An 18074-nucleotide genomic window follows, 5' to 3' on the forward strand; every position below is an offset into this window, starting at 1 on the left:
AAAAGAACAAATTTTTACATGAACTTAGAATCAGACAAGTTGGATGATAGAAACAAGCTCCAGGAGCTTCATACTTCCTGCTAAGAAGCTTCCCATCAATAACAGTTTAAATGTCCCTGGAGTCGAAGCTTTTACGTATTGTCCAGCAAACGATGACGCCTTGTACACACACCGTTGTGATTTATATACTAAAAGCCACAATTATCAAATATGTGGAGAAATTACGTCCCATTATCACCAAAGCCGATTGGAGATGAGAATTGGTAATCCAGTAAGTCAAACGCTTCAATACATTACACCAACATATACCAGTTGTGTTACGTGACAAAATTGGAGAAAGATAAAAGAAGAAGAAAACACAGAAGGGAGAAATTCCATTAATTGTACCGTAACAGGTTTCTTGAACTGGTTTTTACTGGGATCTTGCCCTTTTTGTTTGAAAGCCTTTGAAAATCTGGTTTTTACTGGGATTTTGCTCTTTTTGTTTGAAAGCCTTTGAAAATCTATTTGACTGGTAGGAAACATAATTATTATTACCATACTAAATCACATAAGTTTAAACTATGTTTTGGAGGGGTGCGCCAGGCCTTGGTGGTAGTGTAAGACCAAGGCGACGCGTGAAGGTCCCAGCAGCAAGCTACTGTGACGAACCTTCCCCCATAAAAAATAAGATTAATATCGAGTGAGCCGATGGCTCACATATCAGATATTAAACTGATAAGAACAGATACTACACTTGATCTTAGCCAAAAGGCCGAGAAAGGTATGCCTCTTTTGTCCAAGAGCCTTACTTTTTATATGGAACTTCCCTCTTGTTTGTTAGCTCTCTCAGCCGATGTGGGATGCGAAAATTCTTCCTCAAAACTAAAACGCTCTTTTATCTAACCCATCATCAGTCTCACAATTTGATCACCCCATTCATAACATTTATTCGGTATCTATACTAATGCTTGCGAGGTTGAAAATGAAGTTAGTTACACCTTCGATAATCAACAAGCAAACGCCACTCTTAATCTCCCACAATTTTCAACTGGAGTTGCTTTCCGGATATCTCCCCGCATCAACCTAGATAGGGGCGGACCTGGCTTAAAAGTTAGAACCAGCCGCAGCACGGGCTACGGCTCAACTTTTTACCGGTAGTGTAAAATTTATTTTTTTCGATTTTTATACAAAGGACACCCCTAAACAACTGATAAGAACAGATACGACGTACACTTGATCTTAGCCAAAATGGCTTTTCTTGTTTTACTGAGCTTCCTACTTGTCTGTTAGCTCATTCAGCCGTTGTGGGATTTAAAAAGCATTCCATAAAATTAAGAACGCTGCATTGTTGATTTGTTTCTAGCCAAGAAACCCATCAATTTGATCTACCACCACTAATTCTAACTTAATGTTCCCCCTAGATTCTTCCATAAACCATGATTAGATGTTCATAACTGAACCCGACCGAGGATAAGATGTGTCTTCCCATGCTATGAAATTCTTTATTCTACAACAAACAGACTCGGACTTCGGATTATGATCTGAAGATGCCATGACAGATATTGCATCTTCATCGGTCCCAGACTTGTAAAATAGCATCTCTGTGATTGGTCTCAACCATCCGTTGCAGACCATTTCTATCTTTTTCATTGGATTATGACGCATTATAAACGAACAAATCTTTGACGAGGTTGGCCCTAAATTATTTTTTGAATTCTGTTGTTTGTTTTTTCACTTGTTGACGTTTATTCTTTAGTGTTTCATATAAAAAGCTGGGACGTATTGTACTTGTTTACGATGTTTCAGAACAGAAACTGCATATTGTGGTCAGTTCTAAAATTGAAAGTTCTATTTGCTTTATTGTTATAGGTTGCAAAATGGAACATTAGTAATATAAAACTATCTTTCCCTAAACAGATGTCACAAATTAACTAAGATCTGTATTAAATTCAGGTATTTTAAATGTATTTTTTTTATTGGTACAACTAATGTGTCTTTTACTTGTTTTTCATTTTAATATCTTCTTTTCTTGCAACTATGGGAAAGAACATAAGATTAGCTTGAAACATAATCAAAGTTAAGTTAAAGCTAAAATTAAATCGAAGCATTAATCAAAGCTATTGTCAAAGTAAAGCATAAACTCATTAAACAAAGCTCACTGATGCTCGATCTTTTGAAAAATCTATTCACATAGTGAGGCATAAGTTAAAGCTATTGTTACCCCTGAAGCATAAATGATTCAAAATTACTACTAAATTGAAACATAAAATCAAGATTTTTGTTAAACAAAAGGATGAATAATTAAACATATATTTCATTACATTATTTCACACATAAAAGAAGCTATGAGTGCAAGTACCTAAGAAAGAGTGGTTTCATTTACAATCCATACGAGCTATGAACACCTTATGGAATTGATAGGAGGGAGCGATGATAATAACAAGTCACACAGTGTGTTGGAGCTTTTGGATTAGAGGGACCCCCCCCCCTTTTGGTTTAACTGTTTAAAGTGAAGTGGCCCCCACAATCATTCGTCAGCCCTCTTTATTTTGCACACCATAAGGATCATAAGTCATATATGCAAGACACATCACAAGTACTGCAACCGAAACCTAATCGACTAGGTATGTCATTATTAAACAAAGGATCATAAGTCATATATGCAAGACACATGAAACACCGATCGTTTAAGGGGATCACTCTAACTATTGAAAGAAGATGATCTGGGTGAGATTTGTGTGTTATTTTCTCCGGCATAAACGCACAACTAACATCAACGTAGTATTCACACTTGGCACAACCATAACCATATCCGTTGCATGGTAAGAAACAAACCTTGCAATGAAATATGTTGAAACACAAACCTGGAACATTTGACATTAGAGTGAGAGGATGGTATGGGTGACCTGGGTGGTTTTCTACTTTCTTTGGTAAACGAGCGCACCACTCATGAAGAGCAAAGTTGCAACCCTCTTCTTCGTTAGCCCCACACTTGTAAAATGGCCTTTCCATGATTGGCCTCAAACACCCATTGCATAACAGTTCTATCTTTTTCATTGGATTATGGCACATGATCAAAGAACTGCTCTTGGAGGAGGTTGGCCCAATGGGTTCTATATCAACTAGAATGAGCTCATGTTCATGATTGAGATGCTCTAGGCTTACCTCATAAGTTGTAGGCCCAATTTCTCTGGAAAATAAATGCTTGGGTATGTTATAAGTCTGATCAGGAAATGGGAGTTGGAGAAGATTAGGATAGTCGACATCTTCAAAGTTCTTAACGGTTTGTCCTTTTCCTGACAGATTGAAATTATGGTTATGTGATTTGTATCTCAAATAATACCAACTAATTAATTGAAATAAGTCATATGCATATTGATTTACTTACCATGAGACATTATGGACATGAACGGCTCCCTTTTTGATGTCGCACAATCAAGGTGTGAATAGTAAATGCATTTCTCGCATTTGTAAATCCAAAGATAATCCAAAAACCTTCCATCACATACTCTGCATCTAGGGAAATATTTAGCTCTTTGCTCTTCAAATGGAAAGGAATAGGAAAGGATAAGTGGATGTGTATGGCGAAAAGTGTCATTTGTAGTATGTTGAATTAACAAACTTTGTCATAATGTTTGCTAGCTTTGCATGTTGTACTGCTTTAACAATGACCAGAACATATATAACATACTTCATAAGCCTTGAGTCCTCTTACGCAATAAGAGCATTCCCGAGGAATGGAACATACACATAGGGTAAGAAGGTTTGGGTGTGATGTGTGTTTTAGTTTTGTTGGGAGCTCAGCGCATGATTTATGAAGAGGGTAATCACATGAATCATCTACGCATTTATAGTAGTACCTGTAGTACTCATTGATTTCTTGACCGCACCGCTTACAAGTACATACAAACTCATTGTGTGTAACCAAATAATCCTTCTCCTCCTCATCATCAGATTCTTCTACATCTTCATCCTTCACCCTCAAATCAACGAGCTTCAAGGGATGATCATGTTCAAATACCTTCATCATAGTTGATTATATTTCTGTATGATATAATTTAAGCACCGTGTGTTACTTATAGCAAGGAAAAAGTAGTTATGTGATATTCTTCTTGGAAATCCATGGGCATATATTGTATTCTTTCAAGTTATATCTTACTTTAACTTTTTTTTTTTTTTTTTTATACTCACTTGCATCTGCTTTTATTGTTCATGTTATTATTTTTATAATCTAAAAACAAATGTGAACTTTAAATGAAGAATAACTTATTTTACAAGTCTACCCTTCAATAATTATTGTTACTTCCAAAATATTACAAGATTTGTAGTAAATCTACCTATTTTAAAATGGTTCTTTTGTGCAAGGGAAATATTATACAACTATGTGCCTTTGATTTGTTTTACAATTTTATTAAAGTAGTACAGCTGGAAATGTTGGGACAAAAACTAGTCCATCAAACTATTATGCATTATTAGGGGAGGGGGTGGTCACTAGTGATAGAATTCTATCACTCCCAATATTCAATCAACTCATGCCATGTCATCACCCAATATGCTATTACTAGTGATAGAATTGTAGTGGGGGTGATCACTAATGATACAATTCCATCACTCACTAAATTTTTTAATTTTTTATTTTAAATTCCATTTAGGATAAAAGTTAATTCATGATGTTTGCATGTGATTTAAAAGATTGTCAGACTCATTAATAACATCACAAGAATTGGAATTTGTCTTGTATGATCATATTTTAAACGGTAATAATAAAATAGAAGTAAGTTCGAACTTTTTTAAGCTTTCAACGCGTTTTAAAATTAAACGTGTGAGGCCTGTAAGGTCTAAACCATTAAGAGCCGGTATATGTCTATCATTTTAAAGCCCTCACTGAGTTACAGGCTTCCGTTACCAAGTCCAGCAACTCTCGTGTACCATCTGCTGCTTATAAACAGATAACAAGTTTATCACTTTCTTGATGTGGGATACATACAATAACCTGGTGCTCAATATCCGTCATCTCTGATCCTCAAAACTGAACGGATTTGTGATACCAGGTGAATAAAATTATACTGTGTGATACAAAAAACTATAAATCTTGCAAAAGTCTGATAAAAAAGATATTTTCTCAATTCTGTAGTTTCCTCTTTCACTTGTCGACGTTTATTCTACAAATCATACTTGTTTACAATGTTTCAGCCTGGAAACTATGCGTATATCGTGGTCAGTTTATTATGCCACTTTTGTTGAATGCTATATTTGCTTTATTTTAAGTCACAATCCATAAACACACATCTTAGGAATAAGCTCTCATTAAATTCAGAAAATTACTCAAAACTTAATCAGAATGATCCCTGCTTGGATTGGTTATTTAGAGGCAAAAGCATAATTAGAGTATGATATTATTTCCTAATTAATAAACATCCACAATTAGCTAACTAGAAAACATAAAACAAAAATAACTCTTTTATCTCTAATTATTTCTGGTCACCTACTTTGGATGACTTGCAGTTTGGATGTTTTTATTCATTAATTTTTTTTAACATGTTCACTTGTTGGAGTTTGTATTCTTTATTTTAAATATGATGCAGAATATCGACATGATGTGTTCGGCATTTACTACTGGAGAAAGTGAGACAATACACTGGAAGGGATCGTTTTCTATCCATTTCAGAGGTACTATTCAGTCTCATTCATAGATCTTGTTCCCGAAACAGATCCAACTTTTATTTTTTTCCTTGGTTCCGTAAATTTCTATTCAGATTTTAAGTTTCGTCTCAAAAGTAATGCTTGTAGTTCCGTGAATAATTATTGTGTTCAATATGATTACGATGTTATTACAAAAGTAATCGAACTTTAATAATTAGAATGCTTTACGTGGCTTTATGCATTTGAATACTCTTGGAGCTCTTCGTGAAGACATAAAGTAACTAACAACAACCAAGTTTCTACGACCCTTTATTTTCCCCCTTATTTTTGTAGGCGTTAGAATTTGGGCTCATTGATGGAATACTCGAAACCGAATACTAGATCTGATTGGTTTCACCATTATGCATGCAACGATCATAGATGATCTGGCATTCACCACTTTGATGACGTAGCATGCGAGCTACCTGTGGTACCAATGTTGCAAGCTTTGATTATATCAAATAGTTATCCACTAAGATTTTAATGTTAGGGATGTTCATCTTTGACATGTAATTTACTGACTGTTATTGGTACATGTGGTGTTATACAAAGGACAGCCATGTTGTAATATACGTTAGGCATGTAGTACCGGTTGGAATTATGTTTAGGACTCTCAGACACAAATGAAGCTTTTTTTTTTTCGTGTCATTGACCACACTTAATCGAAACTTGTGATCAAAAGGTTATATCATGTGACCGGTCAAGACCAAGATTGGGTAGCCTACTTAAACGGACCGCTAGTAGCCGGTCAGTATTGGGTGTCTTCAGTAAAACCGGTCTGGACAGTATTGGGTGTCTTCAGTAAAACCAAGATTGCAAAGAAGCCTCATCAAGATCTTGGAAAGCTGCTTGACTGCCTGCATAGTCTATGGAATGAACTTTAACACAGCCCTTTCATCTTCAGGGCATCCCTGCTTCAAGAGATTCCATTCCCCTTTGGAAATCCATTAGCCGTTAATCAATCAAATGAGCATTTACAGAGTGGTAAACACATTTATCACATCAAATCTAATCACACAAGTTTGAACTATGTTTTGGAGGGGTGCGCCAGGCCTCAGTGGTAGTGTAAGACCAAGGCGACGCGTGAAGATCCCAGCAGCAAGCTACTGTGACGGACCTTCCCCCATAAAAAATAAGATTAATATCGAGTGGGTCGATGACCCACATATCAGATATTAAACTGATAAGAACAGATACTACACTTGATCTTAGCCAAAAGGCCGAGAAAGGTATGCTTCTTTCATTCCAGGCCCTTCCTTTTTATACTGAACTTCCCTTTTGTTTGTTAGCTCTCTCTGTCTCTGCCGATGTGGGATGCAAAAAATCTTCCTCAAAACTAAAGAGTTTTTTGCAGAAATAGGGGGTTTGAACCCCAAAGAGTGCTTTTAGGTGGTCTGTAATTTTTTGAGTGTTCATAGGTAGTTCACCCTTTCAAACAGCGAACTTCTCTCCATATTCCTGCAAAAGTCTGAACTTATCTCTGAACATCGCTGATTGGAACAGCCAACTTCTGAAAGTCGCTGTTTGAAACTGAGTTCTTATTAAAATTCGCTGTTTGAAACTGAGTCTTATTGATGACAGCTTTATGCATGTGACCTCTCTACACATGCAGGTCAAAGAAAAAAGATTAATAATGCATAATCACATGGAACAAGGCAAAATCATTTAGAAAGCAATGTTTTATACAGGTCCGTAACGAGCGTAGGTCCGTATCGAGCGTCGAAACGGACCCAGTCGTTAATATATAATATGTTTATTATTTAGTCGACGTTGTCCGTAACGAGCGTGAGTCCGTTTCGACGCTCGATGAACTAGTCGTAAATATATAACATGTTTATTATTTAGTAGACGTCGTCCGTAACGAGCGTAGGTCTGTATCGAGCGTCGAAACTTAACTAGTCGTAAATATATAATATGTTTATTATTTAGTCGACGTCGTCCATAACGAGCGTAGGTCCGTATCGAGCGTCGAAACAGACCCAGTCATAAATATATAATATGTTTATTATTTAGTCAACGTCGTCCGTAACGAGCGTGGGTCCGTATCGTCCATCGTCCGTATCGATGATACGGACCCACGCTCGTTACGGACCTGTATAAAACATTGCTTTATAAATGATTTTGCCTTGCATGTGATTATGCATTATTAATCTTTTGTCTTTGACCTGCATGTATATCATCAATAATTTCTGCAAAAAAATCACGTGAACACCACATTAATGCTTCTAAGACCGTGGGGTATGGTGGGGCGTGGGTTGGGGGCATGGTGCGACACGTGGAGTATGGGGCACCCAATACCAAAAGCCAATTTCAAAGGGGTATGGTGGGGCGTGGTTGGGCTGGCGTGGCTAGTGCTCTTGGCCAATGAGGTTTCACCATGTCATGTGGGTAGCCCCGCCCAACGCCCGGGCTGAATCCCACGCCAATGGCGCCACGCCCAAACCCAAGCCCACCCGGGGTGGTGACTTGGGCGTTTCTCTCCAACCCCCGCCCCATAGTCTAAGAGGTTTAGTAACATATTTGTATGCATTGGTTCAGAACAGCAAATTTGGGAAAGTATTGTTATCAATCAGCGACATACAATAACATCTCAGTTTCAAACAGCGAAGTTCATTATTGTATTTGTTTCAAACAGCGACTTTCAAAAGTTGGCTGTTCCAATCAGCGATGTTCAGAGATAAGTTCAGACTTTTGCAGGAATATGGAGAGAAGTTCGCTGTTTGAAAGGGTGAACTACCTATGAACACTCAAAAAATTACAGACCACCTAAAAGCACTCTTTGGGGGTTCAAACCCCCTATTTCTGCAAAAAACTCAAAACTAAAACGGTGTCTTTTATCTAGCCCACCCATCTCACAATTTGATCAGCCCATTTATAAAATTTATTCGGTATCTACTTCTTGGAGATTATAGACATACTATGCCTTCATCAACTCTGCTAATCTAAGTAATGCCTGAAGAGAGATGGCTGGTGCTTGGATGTTATAGTTATACTTGAGAGTTTGGAAATGAAGTTGGTTACACCTTCGATAATCGACAAGCAAATGCCACTCTTGATCTCCCACAATTTTCAACTGGAGTTGGTTTCCGGATATCTCACAGCACCAACCTAGATGTAAGCACAGAGTATTGTGAATCACTTGTTTAGTCATCTCATCCCACCAACATAACTTCCAACCTTGGATTTTTCCATAATCAAGGCAAATTTCTTGTTGATATAAGAGGAACTACACCTTCATCAAGTCTCCTAATCTAAATAATCATTGAATGTGCATCGATCTTAAAGTAATGCTTGCGAATTCGGAAATGAAAAAGAAGTCAGGTTCAGCTCCACAAGCAAGTGGTACTCAGCTCAACTGGAGTTGATCGTCGGATATTTCCCCTCACCAATTTCGGAATGAGCCAAAAGATAGGAAGTATATTAGCTCATTTGCATCTCAGATAATTGAAGTATACGAGTTCGCTTTCAAAATACGTAATCTGGGAGGATAGAGTATGTTGCAATTAGGAACACATATTTTTGTAATCATCAAGTGATGTGCCTGTCATTATTTGGGAAAGAGTATTCTGTAATCATCATTTGTAATCTGGGAAAGACTATTTTACAGAAGTATAGAACTTCAAATATAGCATATTGGGCCCCATATAGGTTTAGTGGCAAATTGGCGACTTGTGAAACTACTGAGAGTGTGTTATGGGCGCCATTGCGATGCCATGTAGGCGGGCGCCAGGCGCGGTACACCTCCACAGGCGGGCGCCGTTGAGGGCGTGGGGGCAACAGGTTGTTTTATTTTATAAATTAATATATATATATATATATATATATATATATATATATATATATATATATATATATATATATATAATAAACCAGAAATTCAAAGCCACCTCAATCCATTAACACTTTCACATGTCACACCCAAAGTAAAGTGAAAGGCGAAAGCCACTATTGCCCAAGGCCAGGGGTGTGATTAACGCTACCCGCCACCTCAGCGATTTTAGCGTCCCAGGACGTCATGGACCACACCACGGTGGTTAATCTTGTAATCTTCAATAAATTATGTGAAATAAATTTTTAACTTAATAATTCAAACCGGAGGCGACACGTTAAGACCCCAACAAACTAGATGAACGGACCCCGTTAAGACCCAGAGAGCTAGATGATCCGATAGTTCCGCTAATAGCACGATGATACCCGTCAGTGATTCAAATTTGCCAAAAAAAACTAAAATATCGACTGTGTCTATGACCCACATATCAGATATTAAACTTATAAGAACAAACACTACACTTGATCTTAGCCAAAAGGCCGAGAAAGGTATGTTTCTTTCATTCAAGGGGCTTTGTTTTTATAATGAACTCCGCCTTTCTGTTAGTTCATTAAGCCGAAGTGGGATGCAACGTGCGTTTTACAAGATAAATTTTCTTCCCCCCAAAAACGAACCGAATCAGTACTCTTTGCAAACAGGATTTTAAAACAAGTATTTAAATTACTTATTGTTTTCAAAATACAGATAAACACAAAACCACAAATGTATCTGAATTGCTCACTTCAGTAAGAAGTAGCGACCCTACACTTTGCATTTTGCTCCCCTTAAGTCATCAACTCGTCCTCAGTACTAGAATCTTATGAACCTGATGCATACAAAGATATAGAAAATATGAGTAACGATTCGTCTTTTTATAAAAAAAATACCAAACCAAGATGCAAGATTTACGAAAAGAGTTCATGATTTTAAAGTGGGTCTCTTTGGTATCGAGCTCACAAGACTAATTGCATGTGGACGGACATACCAAATCGTATTCAACGAAAAATATATCTTGTCAACTCAACGTACCATAGTTTTGCTTCACCTTAGTGAATCTGTGAATAGCTTTCATAATCAAACCAAGTTTCTTGTACTTTAGTGGTCCCATATGCCTGCATCGTATAAAGCACCATTAGGTGGATTAATTAAGTATCATTCAAGATTTCAAGGGTATTCTAGACATTTCACTGATAAGAAAAGACTAATTTCTCCAACATCGCAATTTTCAGATATAGCGACTTTGTAAAAAAAAAGTAGGCTTACACCATCTCTGTGTAACGAATTCGCCAGGCTGGAAAACCAAGGTGGCACCTCACTGGCCCGTAAATTAATAAAAGATCAGGATCTGGCTCTACGGCACCTAATATTAAACCACGGAGAAAGATTCATGATCGATTTTTACCATATGCACAACAAAGATACTAAGGGAAGAAACAACAAACCGAGGGTCTTTAATGCATCAGTTAAGTGGGCTTCAGTAAAGAACGGTTTTTCTGAATCTCCATCCACGTAATACTTTTTGAAGAGTAGGTTAGCTGCTTTGGCAACTGCTTCTTTTCCATCGGTGATTGAAACAAATTCGAAGTCCATACGTTTTTTACTGACAAGTGGACCGGCTACTGAATTCTCTGTAGAGCCAAATCTCTCCATGAAGACCGCCTTTGACTTTTTCAACACTCCTAAATTAGTAAATGAAAAAACGATCCGCCAAAAAATTATACATCAATAAATGTGACATATCTTTTGTTCTATAATATATAAAAAAAAACATAATTATTCCAAAATTAGCATCTTCTTTACCTTCGCGGTCATAAAGGCAGAGCTTTTTCACGCCTAAGGCTGAAAGCCACTCTAAAAGTTCAACCACTTTTGAAGTGTTACGGGCTTCATCACTGTCGATAACAATTCCAAGATATTTGACTCGATCTAAATTTAGATTGGTGTACGTTTTCACGTATCCGTTTGTTATAAGGTAGTTTTCAATCGCGCGAAAGATCTCCCGAACAATGTATAAAACACTGAGTATTAAGTGAACTACATGCCAGAGCAAGAAGAGCATGATGTTGCTACTCTGTGTAACAAAAGATGCGTTTAAATGTGCATATATCAAAAAGAATCTTGAAAAAATTAAAATTAACGAAGATGATTAATAAATTATAGAAAAATATTTGAATAGATATTACTTGTGAGATCCTGCGAAAAAACTTCTGTGATTCGGCTACTGGATCCATAGTCTGCAGAAAACAAATTATCATATCTATTATTAATAAGAGAACGATTGAACAGTAATATCGCAACGTGTTATTAATTAAAAAATATGGACATAGTAACACACAACTACACCAGCCCATCTAGTTTTACTTCTGTTTAAAGTAACCAAAGATGGTTTCTAGATAGCATTAATAATCTAAATAAAGCCCATGTGGGAACGAAAAAATATATCACATAAGCAAAAAGGACATGTAAATAATGATAAATACAATAATCAGTTCATGTGGTATAGTGGTTGTGACAAATTTGGTCCCTGAACTTCGTTAATTACTCTTTCTATCCCTGCTTCTAAATTCGATTATAAATTTGGTCCTGGCATGTAGAGTTGTGCACTGTTAAAAACCGTACCGCGTTAAGAGTTAAGACTCAACCGAACTAATGACCAAAAAACAGCAAAAATATCTTACTGAAGACCAGACCACTAAGAAGCGGGTCAGCTAGTCTAGGTCGGTTTGAGTCGGTCAATTGACGTATTCTTCATTCATTTATCTTCAACTCAAGCATCATTCAAGATCAAACTAACATTGTGTGATGTGAAAACATATTAAATCACCCAAAAAAAAACATATTTCTTACATTCTTGTTGTCAGTTTACCTTCTATTTCGATGTAATTTCCGTTTGGAGAGTTAATAAAAAATAATTAAAATCCCTAATGTGTTCATACGTTCTTGTTAATAAAGAACCCTAATTAAAACTTAAAACCCTAACCCCCTTTTTCAATTTCATCATCCATCACCTGTGCTTTCTAAAGGTTCTAACTTTTACCATTTACTTATGAAAAAAATTCAAATAAGCTAACCATAACCAACAGAGAGTAATCACAAAAAAAAAAAAGCAAACAAAAACCAAGATTCTAAAAACTATGAAATCTTACAAAAAGCCCTTGAATTGACAGTAATACTGGAAGATTAAGGAGAATTTTGAGGTGTAATGAGTAGTTACCGAGTGGTATCTTGATCTGTGATGAAAGAAATCCAAATTGGAGTCGAACAAATTAAGTTAAGAAGATAAGGGAAGTGTGGAGGTCAATTGTGGATGCTCTCAAGCCATTAATGAATGTGGTACGCCCAGAAATTGTGGCGATTGCGAGAAAAAGACGATATGTGTGGAAAATGACAATCATGTGTTGGGAGTAGAGTGCCACGTGGATATTATAAGGGAGTCACTGAATCCACACCTCTAGTTTACCTATCAGGCTATCAACAACCCCCAACCAAAATATATTGGGTAAATTACGTTTTTTGTCCTCTCTCTTCATGTTTGTATCAGATTTCAATGGATGTCCTTTAGCTTCAATTCACAGTCCTTTATTTCTAAAACTCGTTACACTCTACGTCTTTTTATCACTAACCAGATTAAAATTTTCAGTCAAGTATGACATGTGCGCAGTTATGTCTTTTTACTCCAATCTATTTAAATTATTAAAAAAATAAAAACATTAATATATATATATATATATATCTCCTGCCCTTTAATTAGTTAACCCCTGTATCTTCAATCTTTAAAATTGAAACCCTAGGCCTGCATTTAATTACGATTTCATAACAACATCCAATTAAAAAACAATGAGCCCTAGATCTGTCAATCTGATCGACATTGACTTTTGTTCTGTAAATTATCAAAAATTGATTCAACATTTCATAAAACTCATCGTAAATTACCAAAATTTGATTCAACATTTCAACCAAATTAGATTACATACTCACTGAAAAACAACAATCCGATTGAACGAAAAGCTAACGAATCATTGATCTATAAATCCGAGAAGTAGATCGGAGAAACAGACCTTACAAACTTATCTGCAATCACTTTCCTTCTCGGAATCTTCAAAGGTCGTCAATCGAGCACCGCCGATTCATGGAGGAAACCGTTGTTGTTTACTGGTCTTGGGTGGGTACCGGAGGTTGGGATGGTGGTGGTAGTTGGCGCGGCCGCCGTGGCTCCGCCACCAAGGGTGGTAGCCGGCCGTTTTATACAGAGAGAGAAGAGGGATAAAGGGGATAAGGTTTGGGTTAGATGGATGTGAAAATGAAAGGATAAGGGCATGTTTGGGTAAGCTTATTGAAACAACTTATTGACTTATTAGCTTTTTGGAAAAGTCAGGATTTTGTGACTTATTAATTTATTGGCTTTTCCCCCTCACATACACCCTCTTTGCCAAATATCATTTTAGAGCTTATGACTTTTCAAAAAGCCCCAATAAGTCAATAAGTTGTTTCAAAAAGCTTACCCAAACATGCCCTAAATAAGATATTTTAAATATATAATAGGTAAAATTACTAACATACCCTCATTTGCAACGCACATGTTATATTTAACTGAAAATCTTAACTTGATTAGTGCTAAAGGACGTAGAGTGTAATGAGTTTTACAAATAAAGGACTGTGACTGTAATTATTGAAGTTAAAGGGCATCCATTGCAATCCGATACAAACATAAAGGACGAAAAACATAATTTACCCAAATATATTTATCAAAATCAAATCAAAATCGGTGTTTTAGGTTAACATATAAGTGGGTTTTTTTGGGGGTCGCGGGTTTAACCCGACCGACCCAAAAATTTTAGGCGAATCTGAACCTGATTCGAACCTGAAAATCTTGTTATACATATGAACTTGAACACGACCCGTTCAACCCGAATTTTTAAATTTTTTATCGCAAATTATTAATATAGTAAAATTAAAATTTTCCTACAAAAAACACAAATGTATATAATAAAATTGCATTTTAATTATAAACTTTATGTTAATTTTTCTTTTTAAATTAGAACTAGATGGAACACCCGCCGCGTTGCGGCCGGGGGCATACAAATTAAGGCGTAACGTATATAAACGATAGATGAAAGTCCATCCGTGTTGCGGCGAAAAGTTAAATAACATTAAACATTAACCATGTAAAACCTATGACAATACAAATACCATTAACCTTTTACATACTTTTATAAATCTTGTTCGGATCATCCCTTGATATTAATCCTTTCTCTTGAACTGAACATGTTCATCCATCTACATTTGCACCCACCAATGGTCGTCTAGCTTCAAACTGCACAAAACTTCGTTACAATAAGTACACATTATTTTGGCTTTATATTCTTTCAACCCGTTTACTGAAGTCCCTATGAATTAAGTATAGACGTTTTCTCGGCCTTTGGTTGGTGAAAAGTATTTATGATACATTATAAGTGACCAATCTAACTCCATTAACTTGGTAAATGCTTAACTTCATTTGAGATCCAAATAACTATAGGGTATGTGGCCAATCTTCTAAGTAATATTTTTTGTTATCACTCAATCGCTGCACCCACAATAGCTGGCCTCTAAAATGTGGCCATGTAAGCAGCGTTTAAAAACCGATAAACCAACTAAAAACACCCTCTCCTCACTCGATGACAAAACTCCTCTGAACCATCCTTGTACACGGATGCGGCTCTAAAAAATGCCCTCAAAATAGACTATTGTTGATGCACTTAGTCAGCCATAAGTAGACTTATGGAAGATCACACTAAAATTAGTTCTCATTTATTTTAATTTATTCTTTTAATAATTTACTGAAATCAAACATCATCAACCAAAAGTAAAAAAAAAAAGATCACATATATGTGATCCATCAAAATATATGCCCAGTAACCATGAGATAAACTGTGAGCAGGGAGCAACAAAATTGTCCTTTCAAAATCATGCAGTGCCAATGAAACAAACTAAGATTGTTTCTTTCATGAACAGAAAAATGTTAATTAACTTCTACACAAACGACAAGGAGGAACATAGCAAACAACACATCGAACTTACATAACAACAACCAATCAGTCACCGGAGTTTTGTAACACAAAAAATAGCTTAAACGGAAACAATGAAAACCGATCTAAATGAAAAAGAAACATACAATTGAAGCTAGGCTTACCAAAATTCTTGCCGGTGTTAAACGGGTTCCTCGCGCCGCCTCCATCTTCTTACTGTAAGCATACCCACCATGAATGAACATTACGATTAAGCTAAACATACCTGTTGGAGCCCTAATTTCCTAACAAAACCATCGCTTGCCTTGTGGTGTTGTAGTGTTAGGTCGCTGACGTCGATTTGGGGCAGAACGGTGGTGATGAGCGATGACTGGAGAGCCTCTGTGTCGATTTGGGTGGTTATGTGGGTTACAAAGGGGGAAGAAAATGACACCACAAACACACGCGTCTTATTTAGACAATGTACACGTAACCTAACCAAAGATGTGCACAAAACTCTGTTTGCAAAACCATCTTCAAGTCAATCTTAAAAGGCGAACTTCATCAACTGGAAAACGGAAACCAAAGCCAAGAGCAGAGATCAAAGAAGGAAACGTACTGCAGTTTTTCTCCAGCCCAATCATAACCAACGGCCCTCGCCGGAGTGGGTGGCGTCACCGCCGCGTACGGTGGCTAACCACCACCAGAAGGTTTAGTCTCACTTTCTCCCTATCTACCATGAACTTCAGTGACTCTGTGGTATGCATTTTTTTAATCAACTTATCACATCTATTTACACTTGCAAACTGAAGGTAGATCACTCCATTTATCAATTTAATTACTGCAAGTACAGGTGGTTAGATGGGCAGTTGGGTAGCGAGTTAAACCGGATAAGACGGACCAGGTTTAGCCACTAACACCTTAATTATCAAGTTTTAAACTTCCTATAGATAATTAAACCATTAGTTAAGATCAAAAAAACAATATTATTACAACGATAATCTAAGTCTTTCAACAAATATATCTAGGAGTACCGTTACAAAGGTGTATGATTCTTGCAACTTATGGGGGTTAAGACCTGAGATTCTGTAGCAATTTTTAGACCTTGAGAAGGAGCCCATTTTGTTGAGCCAATATCAAATTCTTACACTCCATCAGAAGTTTCCCTTGCACTTGCGATAAACTTTCAAGCGTGAGGTGCTTGGGTTTCAGTTCTCCCCAAAGTGTGAGTGATAAAACCTGTTATGAGAATACACTAAAATAAACAACATTAAGCTATTTCACTCATCACAAACAACAGTAAAATACCTAATCTAAGTACTACTCAGATGAACTTTATGGAATCAAATGGTTGACAACAACAAACAAAATCATTCAAAAGCACATTCAACTTCCAGATCTCGTTCTCTACTTTTCCAGATTTAAGCAAAATTTCAACATAAATAAGCACACTATACAGAAAAATGTTGAATTAATCAAACAAAAGTACGAAATATGTACAAACCTTGACGGATTACTCGATTGCAATGACGAATTGTACCGGCGACGGTGCACACCAGTCAACGGTTGAAGAGTAGAGTGCGAGCTCGGTGAAATAGTGGAGCAAACTCAGACGATTTTCGATTTGGGAAGGCTAAGAAACAACTGTTAAGTGTTGACAGAGAGAATAGAAAGGGTGTTGGGGGAGGAAGAAGAGTTGATGCGGTTTTTCTGGGAAGAAGAAGGATGATGCAATGTTCGTGTTTGGCACGTGAGTGAAGCAGAGCAAATTTTTTTTGGAAAGCACGTAAAGCAAAGAGTACAACCTCTCTAAGCCAAAACATGTTGCTTATTTAATAGTATTTAATTATGCATAATATACACACCCGGACTAATTTATGACATAAAACATATTGTATAAAAATAAAAAATACTATAAATGGGTTGGTCAACCCATCAACCCGACTGGGTTGACCCGAACCTGACCCAACCCGTTTAGACTAAACCTAAACCCGCAAATTTCATGTTAAATTTGTATCGTGTTTTCAGTCGTGTCAGAAATTCACACTCATACTTTTCTTTAAAAAAAAAGCTCATCGGTGTATCAGCGTTCATGATTCGGCTTTTTACGACTTTTATATCAAAGCATGAACTAGACCGTTAGTAACGTTTTTTTTAACCAAAAACAAACAGTAAACTATTAGACCGAACCAAATTAAACTGTTTGTAAAACGGTTTGATTTTGCGATTTTAGCTTACATAAAATAAAAAGAAAAAAAAAACATTAAACATAAATTTAACAGAAAGTTGTGGTATTAATAGTTCAACTAAATAGCTAACACAATGGCAATGAGGTAATCGTGGAGTGGTTGGGGAAAGACTTGATGTTCCTTGTGACCCAGGTTCGACTCTCACTCTTCGTTATTTTCTGCAGCATCCAGGATAAGGGCGAATACGGGTGGCGCCAGTTCGTCTTGGATGGGAGGCGAGGTTTTACTGATTATTCCACTGTCGGGTTTCCGCGCATCTGGGAGAGCCAAGGGGTTGGCGGCGGTCGAGTAGTCGACCTTGGCCACATCGCCCGGTGTCAGGGTGGTTGGCACGTCGTTCCTTGTCGTTAAAAAAAATACTTAACA

General features: G+C 36.8%; 1 protein-coding gene, 1 long non-coding RNA gene, 2 other non-coding genes and 1 pseudogene across 8 annotated transcripts; all 5 read right to left on the reverse strand.

The window, feature by feature from the left end:
• Positions 1-571: 571 nt before the first annotated feature.
• LOC118483560 lies at positions 572-767 on the reverse strand. The gene has a single exon (XR_004870851.1). It is a non-coding gene; the product is annotated as a U2 spliceosomal RNA (small nuclear RNA).
• Positions 768-6701: 5934 nt separating this feature from the next.
• Positions 6702-6897, reverse strand: LOC118483571. Its single transcript, XR_004870861.1, has one exon. It is a non-coding gene; the product is annotated as a U2 spliceosomal RNA (small nuclear RNA).
• Positions 6898-9863: 2966 nt separating this feature from the next.
• LOC118483582 lies at positions 9864-9985 on the reverse strand (annotated as a pseudogene).
• A 113-nt stretch (positions 9986-10098) lies between these two features.
• LOC110886073 (dehydrodolichyl diphosphate synthase complex subunit nus1) lies at positions 10099-13763 on the reverse strand. 3 transcript variants are annotated; one of them, XM_022133836.2, is made up of 7 exons: positions 13531-13763; positions 11656-11706; positions 11273-11543; positions 10915-11151; positions 10736-10832; positions 10502-10584; positions 10099-10298 (listed from the first exon to the last, which is right to left on the reverse strand). In XM_022133836.2, the coding sequence occupies exons 2-7, from the start codon at positions 11701-11703 to the stop codon at positions 10291-10293; spliced, it is 744 nt and encodes a 247-aa protein (XP_021989528.1). In that variant the 5' UTR covers positions 11704-11706; positions 13531-13763; the 3' UTR covers positions 10099-10290. The 3 variants fall into 3 exon arrangements, with proteins under 3 accessions (XP_021989528.1, XP_021989527.1, XP_021989529.1); XM_022133835.2 differs by lacking the exon at positions 13531-13763 and adding an exon at positions 12687-12929; XM_022133837.2 differs by lacking the exon at positions 13531-13763 and adding an exon at positions 12619-12929.
• Positions 13764-14658: 895 nt separating this feature from the next.
• Positions 14659-17225, reverse strand: LOC110886074. Of its 3 annotated transcripts, none has more exons than XR_002562596.2 (3): positions 16964-17104; positions 15645-16714; positions 14659-14786 (listed from the first exon to the last, which is right to left on the reverse strand). It is a non-coding gene; the product is annotated as an uncharacterized LOC110886074 (long non-coding RNA). The 3 variants fall into 3 exon arrangements; XR_004869780.1 differs by having other exon boundaries at positions 14706-14796; XR_002562595.2 differs by lacking the exon at positions 14659-14786 and having other exon boundaries at positions 15433-16714; positions 16964-17225.
• Positions 17226-18074: the final 849 nt, after the last annotated feature.

Source organism: Helianthus annuus, chromosome 10 (assembly GCF_002127325.2).
Source record: "Helianthus annuus cultivar XRQ/B chromosome 10, HanXRQr2.0-SUNRISE, whole genome shotgun sequence".
NCBI lineage: Eukaryota > Viridiplantae > Streptophyta > Magnoliopsida > Asterales > Asteraceae > Helianthus > Helianthus annuus.